The 18,306-nt window shown below is 51.4% G+C and overlaps 1 protein-coding gene across 2 annotated transcripts in view; it reads right to left on the bottom strand.

Moving 5' to 3' along the window:
* NEURL1 (neuralized E3 ubiquitin protein ligase 1) overlaps window positions 1–18,306 on the bottom strand; it is a 69,236-nt gene that overhangs the window by 12,793 nt on the left and 38,137 nt on the right. For both annotated transcript variants that reach the window (XM_081158866.1, XM_081158867.1), the window contains exons 2-3: window positions 7,264–7,505; window positions 6,522–6,843 (exon numbers count right to left, since the gene is read on the bottom strand). In XM_081158866.1, coding sequence (XP_081014992.1) covers window positions 6,522–6,843; window positions 7,264–7,505 — 564 coding nt within the window. The remainder of the gene's footprint in view (window positions 1–6,521; window positions 6,844–7,263; window positions 7,506–18,306) is intronic.

The raw sequence follows: 18,306 nt of genomic DNA, 5'->3' as shown, positions 1-18,306 counted from the left end.
CCCCAGTCTTGTTTGTTTAGATTCTCACATCCAGGGCTCTGGATACTCTTTAACCCTGGGTCGGTCCACAGCCTCCCAGCCGGCTGGCGGGTCTCTGCCGGCCCGTTTGGAAGGCACTGCCAGCCCATTTACTGTCTCCATAAACATCCTCCTGCCAGTTGCCATCTGGCACAGGGCAGGGGAAGGAGCCGGGAGGGCGGGTGCATGACTTGGATGGGAGAGGGGTTCTCCACTCCACTGGGCAGTACCCTGAAACCAACACCCACCTCCACCCTCTCCTTATAAACCCAACCACAAGAAAGCTAAGAGGAAAAAAAAAAAACTTTCTGAGGCTCACAGAGGGAAGGGCAGAGTGTCCCAGAGTCACAGACTTAGATTTATAGAATCTTTAAGCCAAAGAATCTTGGACGTATAGATTCTCAGAACCATCTGGTCTGGTGGTTCACAAACTTTTTTTAGGCAGTGGGATCCTTTTGTCCAATAGAACCAAAAGCTCAGGCTGAAGTCTAAGAGGTGAAAACAGAGCCCTGCCCCTCAGCCACCAAAGAGATGTCTCTGTGGAACCCCGGGGTTCCAAGGAACCCAGCTGGAGAACCATAGGTCTTGTTCTAAGAAACGATTTCGATTTTATGGTTTGATTTGCATTCAGATATAGGGACTTGGTTTTAAGGCTCTCTCATACAGTGAGAGAACTGGTTGGGGGTTCTCTATTTTGGTGTTTTAAATCAAGTATTCCCTTTTAACCTAAAAACAACAGCCCTTCCCATTTGTGTAAACACTTACATATCCGTAAGCTAGTGAGTGGCCAAGTCAAGTCTTGATTCAGTCAGGTCGCCTGCTCCTGAAATGAGGGCTTTGTCCCCAAGACTTCCAGGCCCCAGCTTCTCCCCTGTACACACACCTCACCTGGGCACCCCCGGTCTCTCCAAAGTCCCCAGAACTATATCTTGGACCAAAGAGATACCAGGTGGAAGCATGTGAAATTGCCATTTTAGGACATTAGAAACAACCCAATATTGGCAATTATATAAAGTGTGGATGCACTTTATATGTATTCATTATAGTAGAAAACTAGAGTACCCCATGAACAACAGAACCAGAGAAAACCCTCAGGAGCCTTTAGGGAGCTCCAAAGCAGGCAGCCCCACCCTCACCGCTAAGTCAGGATGCTGAGCATCCCACTGCCCCTCTTCCCTTCTTTACCATGTGGGGACCCTGGTGGCCTATCTGTACCCAACATATATGGCTGATCCCTGACAGCCTCTCAAAAGCTCTATTCTAGAAAACAAGGGAGGGCCACAGTCCCCACACTTGGGGCAGGGGAGGAATCCAGACTTAATAGAGAGATGAGATGGACTCGTATTTAGAAAAGCTGGGAAGTAATATAGCCCACACTCCAGGGCCCAAAGTGTAGCTCCACCAACCTGTGTAACCTTGGGCAAGTTACTAGACCTCTCTGAGCCACTGTTCCCTATCTTCAAAATGGACACAATAATAACTTTCTTTGTAGTATGTACAAAGAGGATTTACACTGTCTTCTTAAAGAGCACAATACATGATGCAGAACTGCTGATACCACTTTGACCTGCATGTGCTTCAAATAGTCAAGAGGAGAAAGGAGGAGGTCAGGGAAGTCTTCCTGGCAGAAGGGAGAGTCTGGGGTTGGGCCCTGATATAACTGGCAGAATTTGGGGTGAGCAGAAAGAAAGTGCCTGGAAGAGTCTCTGAGGCAGAAGGAACAGCAAGGAAATTTATGAATCAAGAAGAAATTGAAAACTGTCAAAAGGAAGAAATTGCGATCAGCATCCTCAGCTTTTTCCCCATCCCAAGAGCTTGGCTCAGGCTCCTTAAACTAATATTTGCCTCTCAGCCCCTGGCAGCCACAGTTGAAGGTAAATATTGGTTTAGCCTGGGAAGCGGAAGCCGCAGATGGCAGTGTGGTCCTCAGCCAACCGGGGATGGCTCACGCTCTTTGAACGGCCAACCTTAGGCACAGCTTGGAGGGGGCACCGACCCAGGGCTTACCTACAGAGAGGCCCAGGCCTCTCCCTGCAGGGCAGCCAGGCTGGCGCGCCACCCCAGGGACTGGCCCAGCAGCAGCCTGGCCCTCAGAGAGTTTATACTAAGAGTCTCCATACTTCTCTCTCTCTCCTTAGTAGGAGATCTTTTACCAAGATCCTGAGAATGTCTGGGAACCTGAGCAGACATTGGAAAGACGCAGAAAGCCACATGCCCTTGGGAGCCCCCACCTAATGCCCTCCATTTTCACCCAGCCACTGCCATTTTGATGTGGCAATAAATCTTCTCACGTTGACCTATGCCCAGATCAGCCTGGGAGATCTGAATTCCAGGCCCGGCCTGGCTTCTGACTGGCTGGGAGAATTTGGGAAGGCCTCTCCCCAACTCTGGGCGAACATTTCCTCTTATTGAGAAACTCGACAGCACAGAAGCTTCTGGAAACTTTCTACTTTCATGGATCCCCCACCTGTGCACACCCCTTCTCCACAAGTCACCCACTACCTTTCCAATTCACCCCTTCCATGAAGGATCTGTTCTCTGAATGACTGCTAATTCCCTACCTCTATGCCTATGCACAGCCTCCTGTCTGGCCTAAATTGTTCCTCCTCAACCAGTCCATTCTTTCTAACTCCTTTGGTTCCTGACTTGAAACTCATCTCCTACAGGAAGTCCTCCTGGATTGCTCCCCAGCTGCACCCCCCCCCCCAGTTTTACTCTTCAGCCACACTTAATTGCAGAATTGGATTTAGGTCACTTCAGAACAGTTATATGGTGTGCCCCCCAATGTAAACACTCTTCAAGGAGAGGGGTTTCCAACTTGTGTCTCCCCCTACCCCTGCACAGTGCTTATGGTGGTCACAGAGGGGTGCTCAGGAGCACCCTGTAAGCAGATCTTGGCTCACAAGCTTTCTGCCAGGAAACATGGCTGCTCTTCCTGAGCCAACACTTCTGAGAGGAGCAGGGAGAGTTTGAAAAACTGGGATAGAAGCTTATCTCTCCAAGTATTAATCACCCCATAAAACTTGTATTTATTTAGTTGCTGGCAGGTCCTTCTTCCTGGAGGTAGGAAGCTGTTATTCTTGGAGATACCAGCCAGGCTTGGGCCAGGGCGCCCCGAGGGAGGAGGGCGATCTGCATAACGGGAGCCTGGAAGGCCTGAAGCAGGTGGGTTGGGGCCATGGCGTGGGGACCAGTGGGCCTGGGCTATAGTTAGGGTGGGGGAGGCAGGGGTGCACACGCACCTAGAGATGTCAATCAAGGAGAGACACCAGCCCTGCCTCCACTCTGTCAGGAGAGGTGGCCAATCTGTCCATGGCCTAACTTTCAAACTTACTATGTGCCAGGTACCCCAGGGTGTCTCTGGTCTGAGGAGCAGATACTGGCCAGGTGGGGTTTGGGGGCTCTGACCACAGGTTCCAGAAAGGGCAGGAGGGGAAGGGGCAGACTGGGCAGGAAATCTCTAAAGATGTGACACTGGTTTGGAGGACAATCACCCCAGGAAAGTTAGGTCCATCCTCAGAGCCACCAATATAGAGCGACATCTTCAGAGGAGGGAGAGGAGGGAAATCCAGAGGATCCAGAGGGACCTGGCTGGAGGGAGGGAGGCTCAGGAGGACACAGGGGCATTGAAGGGGCTGGCAAGTACAGAGAGGGACATGGGAAGTGGGGAGGAAAGGGAAGGGGAGAGGGAGGAAAACGGACCCCAAGGCTGCACGAGGCAGCGGGCATACCCAGAGGGCAGGTTACCAAAGGAAGGCACAGAGCAGCATGCCCACCACCGAAGATACCTTCAATAGATCTCTTTTTAAAAAATCCATTTAGGAAGAACAAAATGAAGAGATATTTTACTCTCTAACTGAATTTAGGGACCATAACCAGTGTTTGAAAATGCCCAGGGATTATGATTTACAGCTGGACAGGAATCAGCTGGGGCCTCAGCCTTATCGGGTGTACAGAGAGGAGCCTGTCTGGAAATCCAAGTGAAACTGAAAATGCTGTGTGAAAACCCATTTATAGTCAGAGCGGGAATGCGGTTGGGCCAGGTCAGATGTCTGGACACTGCCCCAGGGTGGGGCCCTTCAGATTACTCTCCAGGCCCCTCCCTCAGCCCCTGAGGTTTGGAAGCCCCATATCCCCTGGCATGTACCCTTCATCCCCACCCCTTCCCCACTTCCTGGAACTTGAAGACCCAGCCTAAGCCTCCTCTTCCAAGAAGTCTTCCTGGCCCAGCTGGGCATGGCTCAGTGGTTGAGCATCAACCTATAATCCAGGAGATCTCGGTTCGATTCCCATCAGGGCGCATGCCCCGGTTATGGGTTTGATCCCCAGTGGGGGGCTTGCAGGAGGCAGCTGATAAATGACTCTCTCATCATTGATATTTGTATCTCTCTCCCTCTCCCTTCCTCTCTCTGAAATCAATAAAGATATATTTAAAAAAAAAAAAAGAAGTCTTCCTGGATTCCATCTTCCCTCATTGACCTCAGCCTCTGACTTCCTGCCCCCTTTCATGCTTAAACCCACTGGAGGGCAATGGGAAAGGCACTGCTTTTGGCATCAGAACACCCAGTTCAAGTCCCAGCTCCGCCGCATCCCTACACAGGCAAGCCAGGCCTTCCCTGGGCCTCAATTCATTCCCAGTCTAGTGAGGATAAACATCACCCCCTCCAAGCCGGCTGCTAAGCGGCTAAATGAGATAACTGGAGGGAAGGCATCTTGGCAGATGGAAGGGGTCCTATGACCACACCATTTAGCGATTTACTGTCTTCTCTTAGGTTATGCACTGATCTGGAGTGTTTGCTTTGTCTTCCCCAATTCCCAGTGAGTCTGGGGCAGTCTGTGAGCAGGGCTGGGTCTACCTCAGGACCCCCCACACCCTTACCTTCATCTAACAAATCATCCATCCATCCCAGCACTCTCCCCTACCCACCCTGCAAATATTCCCCAGCATCCTCCACACACTGGGCACAAGATGCATTCTGGAGAGGAAGCTGGCTTGTTAAGACGGGGTTCCTCCCTCAGAGCCCTCCCCATCTTATGTGGGAGCAGGCATACGGATGGACCAATGTCTCAGCACATAGAGAAGTGCAGGTGCCATGCAGTGGGACACAAGGAACGAAGAAGAGAATCCCACTGTGGAAGGCTTCAGGGAGGAGGTGGCTTACGAGCTGGGCCTTGAAGCCCGAGTGGGATTTTGATCTTTGGGGACTGCGAAGAAGGGCATTCTTTGCTTAGAGAAAAACAAGAATGTTGCCCCCTCTTCCTTTACTCCTTCCCCCCAACAAGCCTGTGACTTTCTCAAAAGCTGAGACATTCTTTTGTCTCCCATCATGTGGCCAAGCCCTGGGCTAAGTCATAGTACCCCCAACCACTTTACAAATGAGAAGACTGAGGCTCAGACAGAAGTGTTCAGGCTGGAGTGCAAACTCAAGCTCTGGGACCCCGGTGCCTTCAAATGTGGGGCCCTGAGGGTACCAGAGCAGCAGGAAGACACTCATTGTACCTTAGGTTAAGCACTGCCCACTCCAAGATGAGTGGAGATGATTGATAGTCATTGGATGCCTACTGTTTCACATCAGTCAGCTCTTTGAGCCTTCAAAAGAACCCTGAAAACAGTTATTCCCCCATTTTAGGGACAAGGAAACTGAGGTGTCATAGCACTAGTTATACTAATAGGGTAAGACCAGGGTCCAACCTGGGTCTGCCTGACTCTGTAGCCCAGGAGCATAGTCACTGCCCCTTCTGTCGCTGGCAGGTAGGAGCCCTGCAGGCACACCATTTCACAGAAGGAATGGAAGGCAGATTAGCCTTGGGCAGCCTGGCTGGCTCTCTGCTTCATTGCTGAGACTCAGAAGAGTCTCAACATGTCAGTGTGAATGTAAAAACACTTTTACTGAGCTGAAAACCAGAAAGTTCCCAAACTATTCATTAATGAAAACAGCCTCCTTGTTTTTAGAACTCAACAAACAGAAAGGCTTCTGATGACAACTTGTTTCTCTGTTTTTACATTCACAGTCTCTTCTCTGCCCTCTTCCCCCCCAACCCAGGCTTTTCTAATTTAAAAAAAAAGGGGTGTTTTGAAAAGAAAGGCTTCACTGCTTCTAGGCTCTGAAGTCAGAAAGGAAAAAAAAGTTTTTCCACCACCCACGGCATTTTTCTCTGCAGGGATGGGAGGTGGGAAGAACAGGCACTGGCTGAGCACTGACGTGGTACCCAGTACCATGCTGGGCACAGCCTCTTTAACTGAATCCGATCTTCCCACCAACCCATTTTACAGATGAGACAGCTAAGGCGCATGTAGGCTCCTTTTGGAGACACAGCCAACTTACCAATGGGCTGATGTGTACCCATAGTCTATGTGCACAAGTGTAGTGAGGTGGGAGGGATCCTGGATTGGGAGTCATGCTGGAGGCCTGGGAGCAGCCAAAAGAGTCTTAGCTCCCCCTCAAATCACAGCACCCGGAGGTGTGCCCTGCGCCTAAGGGGCCGAGGAGAGCGGCACTCACCAAGCAGCTGCACGCCCCGCGTGAGGCCGTACACGTCCACCAGGGCCCAGAGCGGGTCAGCCGTGCGGACCCCGTTGAGGAAGAGCATGGCAGCCGAGTCGTTGATGCGGTAAAACACACGGCCCTTCTTGTCCACCCAGAAGGCGATGATATTGCCCTCGTTGGCAAACTCCTCGGGCAGCGCCTTGGCCCAGAAGCCGCTCTGGGAGACCAGGTCGGGGCAGGCGTACTTGGGCAGCGAGTCGGGGTGGATGCGGGAGGGGTCCTTGCTCGTGAAGCCCAGGCGCAGCGCCCCGCTCCAGCAGCACTGCTTCTTGGTGATCTGGACGGTAGGGGGTTGGCCTCAGACAGCCCGCAGCCCAGCCCAGCCTCTCCCCACTTCAGGGAGCCCCAGGGGAAGGGCGTGCGCCCTTCTCTGCAGGCCCCCCCCCAGCACACGCCCGTGGAGAGTCACACTACCCAGCTTGCCCACCATTTGGGCTCCTTTCCCTCCCAGGAGCCTTCCCATCAGCCTGGCGAAAGCTAATGGTCCCCGTGGCTACTCCCCTCCCCCCTTCCTTCTTTGCCATGCAGGGAAGGTTGAGAAAGGAGTGAGGGAGAGGAAACAGAAATAGGAAGGGCAGAAGTGGCATCAGAGAGGAAAGAGAAGGCGCAGGGTATAGTAATGGCAGTAACAGAAAGCAGTGACAGGTCGGGGGAATAAAGGGGATGCAGTGACAGAGAGCGGGGAGGGAAGCCCCACCTTCAGCCTGACTTGCTCGTAGATGAGGACCGGGCGGTTACTGAAGGTGATGGCGTTGCAGAAGCTGGCCTGCCTCTTGACGGCCTTGTGGCTGAGGTCCATGAGGATCTGGGAGCCCTTGGTGTGTGGGTGGAAGAGCAGCGGCGTGGCCAGGAGCACCCCGCCGGGCAGCACTGGCGTGCAGTGCTTCTGCTTGTGGTGGCATCGGTGGGAGGTGACAGGGAAGGGACCCCCGATGGAGTCTGCAAAAAAATAAAATCCACAATGTCAGAGAACTTGGTGATCCAAGAGCTGGACTAGGGTCTCCTAAGGAAGGGAAGATGGATGGGACGTAAGCAGAAGCCACCCACTTCCCAGTATTTCCACCACCACGGCCACCTTCTGCCACCATTCTTCTCCTGCTCCCATGTACTGCTATTTCCCACTTCACCATCTGCCACCATTTATTACCCACCATCATCTACCCTCATCGTACTTCATCTTTCACCCATCACCTCCCACCACCATCTACCTTCGTCCCTCACCCATCACCTCCCATCTGCCCTCATCCCTCACCCATCACCTCCCACCACTATCTACCCTCACCCATCACCTCCCACCACCATCTACCTTCGTCCTTCACCCATCACCTCCCATCTGCCCTCATCCCTCACCCATCACCTCCCACCACCATCTACCTTCGTCCCTCACCCATCACCTCCCACCACCACCTACCTCTGCCCTTCATCTATCACCTCCCACCACCACCATGACCAAAACAACAGCTACCATCTGCTGTTTCTCACTAGTATTTACCACCATCTACCTTCTATCTTCAACCTTTGTGACCAATCAGCATTTACTACCAACATCCACCACCATACACTGTATTCACTACCACCATCATTTATTCTTTCCAACAAATATTCACTACGTATCTGCTGAATACCAAGCCTGTTCTAGGCACTGGAGATGTAGGCATGAAACATATATGGATCCTGTCCTCGAGAAGCCAACAGTCCAGGAAAGGAGGTAAGACATGGACAGAAATCATGATACAAATGGTAGGCAGCAATATGTGCCAAAAGGACATACAGGCAGGTCACGTCTCAGAAGGGCCTCCTGGAGGAGGGGAGGGTGAGAAGGCAATGGAGCTTGACTGACAAGGCTGTGCTGTAGTGAACAGGTGACCATGGGGCTGCCACTGAAGACCAGGGAGGTGGACGGGGCAACCTCTGTAGCCCCAGGACCACGCCCATCTCTCCCTTCCTTCAGGACCACTTCCCTCCACCCGAGGCTGCCTTCCTACTTCATTCTGCCCATGCTTGCATCTTGGACGCAGGTGGCCTCTTTACCCAGGCTTCCTAACAGAACTCAGATCTGCCTCAAGAACCCCTGGCCAGGGAGGTATAGCTCTCCTACAGACAGCTCCACTGCACCCCAGAATAGGATAGAGTATGGGACAGGACTTGGTCCAGGAAAAGGCGCTTTACAACCAGGAGACAAGACAGAGAAAAGAAAAAACATAGGACAAGGTATCAAATGGTTCGTGTCTGTCCCTACTGGTCGTGTGACCATGGAGAAGTCACTTCCCCTCTCTGGCACAGTGGGTGGCCTCTACCCTGTGGCTCTAAGATGTGTACCAGAGCACTGGCAGCATTAATGCACAGCCTTGGCAGTTAGGGGCTGGGGGGTATTCATTTATTCCCCAAATCTGTGCACCATGCATCAGGAAGGGTATCCCCCTCCCAACCCATCTTGAGGAGAGACATTGAGGAAGGGGAGATGGAGATGGGGAAGTAGAAAGCCTCAAAATATGACAGAGGCCTAGGATGTTTCAAATTTTGGTCCCTCCGAGGCAGGAATTTTAAAATGCATAAAACTTGGTCAGCATCAGGCCTGCCCAGAAAGCCTGCCACTCCCTAAAGGGGAGAAGGGGTTTCCAGGAAGGAGAGGAAGTCAGGGAGGGAAGAGAGCAGGAGGGAAGACACCCAGACTGCAGTCCAGGGCGAATTTGCATCACTTTGCATCACTGCATTTTTGCTTCCTCCTTGCCAGAGGGCACAGACACCAGTGTCCACTGTCCAGGGCCAACTGGACACCCTAGGCCTCTCTGGAGCAGCTTCCTGCATGCCAGGCCCATGAGGTGGGAGGTGGGGGTGGTACAAGGAGCTGCCTTGCTCTTACCAAGGAGAGAAGACTGGAATCGCCAAACAGTGCTCAAGGGCTTTGAAAGCCATCAAGCAGTGAGGGTTTGAATTGCTCAGAGGAGACCCAGACAGTCTGGGAAGGCTACCTGGAAGAGGCTAAGTGCCCCCTGCACAGTGCAGAGCAAGGGAGGTCATTCCAGGGAAGGTGACAGTTGGGGTGAAGGGCAAAGGGTGGCACTGGCTACAGACCCTCTGCCTGGAAGTGGTACCCATTGGGTATATGCCAGGCTCAGGCAGTTTCACTCTTGATTTCAAAAAATGTCTCTGGTAAAGCTAACGTTACACGTTGTTTAGGGATATATACAATACGCAGAAATAAAAGCATAAAGGGAAAAAATAACTGCTGGGCAAATGGATAACAAACTGTGCTACATCCTATATGGTGGAATACTACTCAGCAGTAAACATGGAATGAACTCCTGATATGGGCAGCAACATGGGTAAATTTCAAATAATTATGCCGAGTAAAACAAGCCAGTTTAAAAAAATGAGTACACAATCCATGGCGAAACCACAGGGCCTCCGTTCCTTTCAAAACCTTTCCTCTCCCTCCACTCTGCCCCATCTGTATCGACTCTAGGAAATGCACACTAAGCCATAGTGATAACAAGCAGATTGGTTGCATAGGGATGGTGGGGGGAGAGGGAGGGATCACCATGGGCACAAGGGGCATTTAGGGTAATGGATGTGTTCTCTATCTTGATTGTGGTGTTAGTTTCATGAGACTATGCAAAACCCATTCAATTGTACACTTTAAACATGTGTGGTTTAGTGTGTGTCAATTATACCTCAATAAAGCAATTTTTTAAAACTTCTGTGCCCAGCAGCTGATTAGAGACTCTCCTATGGGCCCCCTCCCCAGCCTCTGCTCAGATTCCAATTCATGGACCAACTGCAGGACCTCAGATTCCTTCAAAATGCTTCCTCTTCTTCCCACCCATCCCATTTGGGGTCCTGGGGCCCTAGGTAAAAATATAGAAATCATTGGCTGTGAGCAAATATAGTGGAGACACCCAGAGGCCAGAGACCCAGGCCCTGGAAGGATCATTCCCACGGCCTCCCTTCCACAGGGTGGACAAGGGCAGCACGAACCCAGCTACCCCGCTGACAGTAGAATAGTTGGAGAAGGGGACAGGGGAGCCCTGGTCCCTGGAGGAACAAGGTGCACTCAGACCTGTGGCCTCAAAATGCAGGCTCATGAGTGCACCCATACACCTGTGAGCACATGAAGGCATGAAGGTAATCCGGACCCTGGAAGACAGAGAGGGGAGGGAGACTTACCCTTTCTCTTATCCCTTAGACCAAGAATCACACCTTTCCATATGTGTTGTGCACACACCCCTGGATTCATGTACACATGGAGGTACAAAACAGTGCACACAAAACACACACCCATCACACATGGGCCATGCCCATCTAATAATAATGGCAGCAGTTTCTCCAGTGGCTGACATGTGCCAGGCTCTGAACTGGAGCTTTACATACACTTACAGGTTTCACCCTCTAAGCAAACTTAGGAGGTAGGGAGGGGCATTCTCAGCCCATTTTACTGATGATGAATCCGAGCCTCAGAGAGACTGAGTGGCTTGCCCAAGGTCACACAGCCAGCAAGAAGAGGCTCTAGGCGCCAAACCCAGGCAATCTGACTGCAGGGCCTGTGTTTAGGCCTTTCAGCTAAATAGCCAAGAAAACATGGGTTTGGTGTGCTGGGTGCATTTTTTAAATGCCCGTCAAATTATGGTCATAGCTGGTAAAATATGGAAAAAAATGTTCATCCATGTGCTACCTATAATCATCATATGCAGACACCAGCATTCTATTATATTACACTACCTCCATGATAAGTGTATTTCCACCAAAACACGGGAATGCACACCATGTTTTCCCACACTGCCCTCACTCGTGGCTGCTGGGATGCAAAACGGTGCAGCCACTGTGGGAAATGGCCTGGCGGTTTCTTATAACGTGAAATACCCACAACATGACACTCACGGGCACTTACCCAAAAGAAATGAACACAAACCCACACAAAGACGAGTACATAAATGTATAGCAGCTTTATTCATAATAACCCCAAACGGGAAACAACTGAGAAGTCCTTCCACTGGTGAACGGACAGATCAAGCGTGGCACATCCACACGGTGAACTGCTCACTCTGCAGTAAAGTGAGCAAGACCACGAGACAATAAGAGGAACCCCAAGAGCATGCTAAGCGAAAGAAGTCAGACTCAGAAGGCCACATCGGCCTGATTCCGTTTGTACGACATTCTGGAAAAGGCAAGAGTACAGAGATAGAAAGATCAGTGGCGATCAGACTTTGGGGAAGAGGAAGAGAGATGACTTCACAGCAGCACAAACGAAGCTTTATGGTGACAAATGCTCAATATTTCTATAGTGGTGGTGGTTATACAACTTATACATTTGTCAAAAGTTACCAAACTACACACGTAAAAGGGTGAATTTTATTGTCTATAAATTATACCTCAAAAGGAATAACAGCAATGACTAACAAACCAGGTCTCCATCAGGATGGAGGAAAGGGAGGCTGGAATCTCTGACCAACCCAGCCCCCACCACGCACCCTAGGCAGTGCCTAGGATTTGGACCATCTAATAGGAGACCCCAAAGCCTGGTCCCACCTGCCACTCTCAGCCCTAAGCTCCTTCCACATCTGTGAAGTGGGTGCTATTGCCTGACCTCTCTGGGTATGAGGAGAGTACTCTGGCAGCCACAAAGCACCTTAGCTGCTTCCTGGGCCTGCAAAGTCCCGTGCCTGCCTCCTCCTGCCCACAGCATGGTCTCCGAGGCTCAGGGGAACCCTGGATACAGGGGCTGACTCCAGAGCTGTCCTCAGTCCCTTCTCTCTGTACTCAGGCTCTCTGTATAATCAACTCCCACCAAGCCACCTCTGTGGGAATGACACGAAAACCCTCTCCATCCTGCTGGGCATCTCCTGCCCATGGACTATGCTCACTTGTCACTTGGTAAGCCCCAGCTGAACTCCTGACCCTAGCCTTCCAGCCCTACCACGCTCCCAGGCCCCAGTGGAGTCTTCGAGCACCCAGCACCCAACCTGCCAACCTCACCACAGAAATAAACATCCCTGGGCTCTGCCCCCTCTGTCCTCCCTGCTGCCATGGCCCTAGGCCAGGCCTCATCATTTCTCTTTCAACAAGGACCAAGGCCACTACGTGTAGCCACATAGGCTCTGCCCTGCACTCCTCCAGGGGGCACCGTTCTCACGGATTACAATAAGAATGTTACCCTCAGAGATGTGCCACATGGCAGCCCTGACCAGGGGGGTCACCGCCTCCCCAACCCCTGCTGTCCCTGCTCCTGCTATCTCTCCCCTCCATCTCAGCTGGCATGATTTGGGGGAAGGAATGAAAGAAAGCAAAATGAGAATTAACTCTGAGAGTAGCTCTGATACCAAAGATCAGCTGCGGGCAGGGTTTCTTTCCTACGCTATTCGAAAGGTCTCCCTCCCTGCACACTGACATACACTATGACCCCTTAAGGTCCCCATTCAGTGGATGAGTGAGTTTCGATTCAGACTGGTTGGCCAAGCTGTTTGAGGTCACACAGCAATTAAGTGGAAGAGCTGGGACTTGAACCTGGTCTTCCAATGTCATGGCCAGGGTCCCTTACCCTACTCAGCAGCTAATAATACTAGCGCTCATTTTCCAGGAGTCCAAGATGGTAGGTGTAGTGGGGAAAGGCTGGTGGAGGAAGTACTGGCCAGTCCCAGCAGGGGGAGCAGCCTCAGCAGGGGGCCTCAAGATACTGGGCCTGTGCGCTGTGCAACTGCTCCTGCAGCGGCCAATGGTCCTGGGTGGAGCCCCAATCTCGCAATCTGGCTCCAGCAGAGCTCCCAGTGAGCTCCCACCTTAGTGACAGGTTTATAAGCTTCTCAGGATTCACGGTGGGGGCACCCCCACAGGCGAGGCTGCTGCTGACACAATGGAAACTCCCCCCAACAGCCCATTCCTCCTGGGCATTTATGAGCTGCCAGACACAAGCCTGGCCAGCCCTCTATGTGATCCTCAACCAGCTCCAGACCACATCCTTGCCTCTCAGTGGGGTCCCAGGGGAGATGCCCAGACACAATGCAGCCTCCAGAGTGACCTCCCCACTGCCCCTGCCAAGCTCCGCCCCAGAACCATCTCGGCAGAGCCCAGAGGCACAGGCCAAGCTGAGCTGGGCTGCCAAGGAGAGACAGGGAGGGAGCAATATTAATGACAATGACCAAACTCTATGTGACTTAACAGACAATGTCTTCATATGACCCCAATGTCACTCTGACACAGGTCCTCAGAAGAGGTTACTCACCAAGGTCACCCAGCCAAAGTAAAGAGCCCAGATAGGAACCCAGACCTGCTGCCTCCAAACCCAGCAGCTCTGTCACTAACTGTGAGACCTCCAGGGGCCTCACTTTTCTCATCTGTAAAATGAGGGTCACAGCAGACCTTCATGGGATTCTTGTGAGGATTAAATGAGAAAATGCATGTAAAACAAACTCAGTAAATGGTTGCTATAATAATGATAGTTATATATAATAATAGTTATTAATAACATTATATAATAATAATTATTATTACTATTGACATTAATCTGTGTTCTCCCACCTCCACACCTTTGCTCAAGCCGTTCCCCTACCCCACGTGTCTTTTCCCTGCCCCATTTCTCCAAATCCCACTCATCTTTCAAGCCCAGCTGAATCTCCTTACATTCAGGACCGCCTTATTCTGAACCTATGACCCTGAATACCAGTATTGACATGACCATTGACATCCTTTATGAGAGAGGCTTGTCTCACTCTCTGGACAGTGGGGCGGAGCAACCCTGGCCATGCACAGACTTGCTGCGGGACTTTGGGCAAGTCACTTCACCTCGCTGGACCTTGATGTCTTTCTCTCTAAAACGGGATCATCATAGCTGCCCTACTCACCTCTCCAAGTTGTTGTGAGGAGCGAGTGAGTTCACAGATGTGAAAGAATTTTACAAACTTTAACATCTGATCCCAACATAAGGTCTTATTTTTTTGTATAAAATCAACCACCACCACCAGAGGAAATGATCAGCTCACTTCAGTCCAGGCACTTCTGCTTTTACCTTATTTCAAATGCCCTCACCCCAGATCGTCAGGGTGGCCCTGACATGGACTAGCTCATATGCATTCACTGAGCAAGACTCTCTCTGGTGGCAAGACTTTGGGAAACAGTTTAAGGGTGGGAGAGCAAGTGGGAAGAGGGCTTGGGTAAGAGAGAACAGCAGGGAAAAAGACAGTGGTCTCTGTCCTCAGGAGGCCCTTAGCCCGCCAGAGAGACACACAAATAACCCCGAAGGCTTTTCTAGCCAGAAAGCTGCACCAAAAAACACAGAAAATGATCCAAGTGACTCTTTCTCAGCTGTCCTAAGGGAGGAACGTAGCCTGAACCCGCCTGGGTATGGAGAAGACAAGTTGGTGCATTGCATACAGGGGCTGCCTCAGGGCATTTGGGCTTAGTTCTGTGGAGGAGTCAGAGTTGAGAAAGGCTGCTTGGGTGCTGGATGTTTTGTTAGGGATGTGTGGGGCCCCTGCAGGTCCATAACAGGGTCCCTGGCCTAGCCTGCGTTCAGAGAGAGGTCTGGAAGGAAGCTGGGCTTACCCTCAAGGTCTGAAGGGGGAGAGCCAGCGATAGGCATAGATGGATGAGAGGGAGGAAGGAAGAGTTCCCAGCAGAGAAATGGGCTTGAGTCAAGCCTGGAGGCAAGAAGCAGGTGAGGAAGGTGGGCCTGTTTAAGGAACCCAGAGAAGTTCACATCTGCCCAGATTTACAATCCTCTCTGGCTCAGAGCACATAGCAGGTGCTCAATGAAAGCTACTGAATGAATTGCCATTGTTCAATTCTTCAATCTACTGATCAGTTGGCAAGTGTCCAAGGAGCACCCACTTTGTACCTCTCCCTTTCTGGTGTCCTGTGGAGAAATTTAAAAAGAAGAGAGGACTAAAAGGACAGCTTCCTTCACTGCCTAGCACCAAGATCCCACACTACATGCCTAACGACACTCCTGCCTCCTCAAGAACCTTCAATGGCTCCCACTTGCCTATGGGAAAAAGGGGAAAAAGAAGGCCACAAGGGTTGATTTTTTCTTGTATCAGATGTTACACCAGATGCCTGTCATGTACAACCTTGCCTCCCCATCCCAGTCCCTGAAAGGCAGGTATCTGTGGGAAGCAGCCTCAAAGATGGCCCCAATGATCCCCACATTCACCACCTGGTGGCCATGCTCTTCCTTTTGTAATCCCCTTCCCTTGAGTGTGAAGTGGATCCAGCAACTAGCTTCTAACAAACTGAATACAGCTGAAGTAATGGGCATCACTTCTAAGACTGGGTTATGAAATGCCTTTGGCCTCCATCTCGGTGACTCTCTCTTGCCTCTCTAGGGTTGTTCCCTCTGGGGAAGCCAACTGCCAGGTCGTAAGGTAGCCCTGAGAAGCCCACATGGTGAGGGACCGAGGACTGCCAAAGCTATGTGAGTACACTTGGATATGGGCCCTCTCCAGGCAAGCCTTCAGATGAGATCACAGCCTGGGCCAACAACCTGACTGCACCTCTCAAAACAGGAAGATGCAGGAACCTACTTAAACTGTGTCAAGATTCCTGACCATAGAAGCTATGAGATAATTAAATGTTCTTTTAAGCCGCTAACTTTTGAGGTAATTTGTTATGCAGCAATAGATACGTTGTGCAGAAATACAGTACCAATTAGTCCCATTTTATAGATAAGGAAACAGGCTCTGAGAGGTAATAACCTGCTCAGGGTCACACAGCTAGTCAGTGGTGGGTTGGCTCTGAACTCATGTCTGTCTCACTGTGCACATGTCCTAACTGGGCCCCCCCTAGCTGGCCAGCACGTTCAGTGCCCTCTCCCCTTGTCAGTTTCTCATGACCTCTGCAGCCCCAAGCACACACCTTTGTCGTTTAGGGAGAAGGGCCATCTAATGACCTCATCATCTCCCCCAAAGTGCCTGCCTATGTGTGCGGCAGGTCCTGCTGCTCCCTGGAAAACTGAACAAATTCATGATGACAAGGTGGGTGAAGGAGAGTGGCAGGGAGTGGGCAGAATCAGCACCCTCACAGCCAAGTTAATCTCCACACAGAGCCTCCTGTTGTCTCTCACGCTGCGACATCCCAATCTCCGACATTTCCAGCAGCCAGCTGTGCATACAGATGTGCCTCCCAATATCCTCACCACCCAGAGTGAACCAGCCCTCCTCCTTCCACTCTCCCATCCCACCACCAGATTCCAGAAGGGGATTGCAGATGAGAACTATTCCGGGTTCAGCTGCCTGTCCCTGGCTTCCCAAAGGCCCCAGCTAGGCCTGAGAGAATGAGAGGGAGCATGTCTCAGTCACATAAATCCACACACTCGCTCATGTGTGTGCACCTGCATACAAACAGCCAGTGTATGTGCCTAATGGCAGACACAAGCACCCAGGGAGCATTCAGTCCTGGGGACCGCCCCCCCCCCTTGCAGGGCTAGAGAGGCAGAAGATGCAATTTTGGTCCTTGGAGGCAGCCTAGTGCACATGGTGTACACACTCACAAGTACACATGGGCCTGCAGAAGCCTCCATGGAAACTCACAAGAGCACATCTATTTACTGAGTATTTACTGCACAGCAGGTATGCTGCCCCTATGCCCATCAGCTCACTTAGTCCTTCCTACACCTTTTCGAGGTAAACCTTATGACCCCCGATTTGTGGACATGGACACTCAGACTCAGAAAGAGGAACTGACTCAAAGTCACATGGCTGGTGACAGAGGCTCAGGGTCTGTATCCCACTCTCTTCCCTCTGACATGCTGACCAAGCAGCTGCTGGTGCCCACTCTGTGCCAGGCACTGGCTGGGTTAAGAGAATACAGAGATGGATGAACCTGACCCCTGCCCTCCTGGAGCCCATAAGCACAAGTGGGGTGTGGTGCGCATGTGTCCGTGACATATGGTCACGGACGCACCTTGGCCTAGGCCTCCAAAGCTGCTGCCAGGAGACAGGCGGCTCTCTCAGTGCTAATCCCAGGTCTCATAAATCTGTCTGATGCCCTCTCCCCTGCTGCCTGTTTGAGAATTAAGAAACCCAAGGAGAAGTAGGGAGTCAGCTGCAGAAGAGACAAGGCCTGGCTTCCTCTCTGAATCACCAGCCATTTCCTTCTAGGTCACAGCAGCTGCCTCTGTGACAGGACAGCATGAGAACCAATCTTTCAAATCCCTGAGCCCCAGCATCTAGAGTCTATTGGTCCAGAGACCAACCCAGCGGTGACATGTATGTCTGCGTGCATATGTGTGTGTCATCCACTCATCCCATCAATCCTTCAGCAATGGGTCACTTCCTTACCTTGGGGGAGCACTGAAGGAGGTAAAGGAGAAAGGGGAGGGAAGGGGGGAGAGGAGACCTCCCAGTATCATAGCTGCCTCCCTCTGTGCTCTTCCTCTCCCACCCCATCCTGCCTCAAGATCGGGGAGCAGCTCTGGAAATCTGCCCAATGAGAGATCAAGCATGTAAGTGCCAAAACCATTTTACAAATAGGAATTAATTTCTCCTATGGGTCCCCTGTCAGGTTGGCCCCAGAGGAGCCCAACTCCTCACCAGCAGCCCCAATACACACTCACACACACACGCACGCACACACACATGCAAAAACACACACATACAGAATAACAAGAACATGTCACAGGCACAGAGTCCCACAAATGTGGCTGCTCACACATGGAAACACAGACATGACAACACTCAATCCCTAAATATTATAGATACATACACATCACGTGGGTACACACAGAGGCTTAAAATACAGATACATAATCTGC

The sequence above is a fragment of the Miniopterus schreibersii genome, assembly GCF_964146895.1.
Source record: "Miniopterus schreibersii genome assembly, chromosome: 14".
In the NCBI taxonomy this organism is placed as follows: Eukaryota; Metazoa; Chordata; class Mammalia; order Chiroptera; family Miniopteridae; genus Miniopterus; species Miniopterus schreibersii.
Note: the sequence above shows the minus strand (reverse complement) of the source record. Positions and strands in the feature narration are given on the sequence as shown.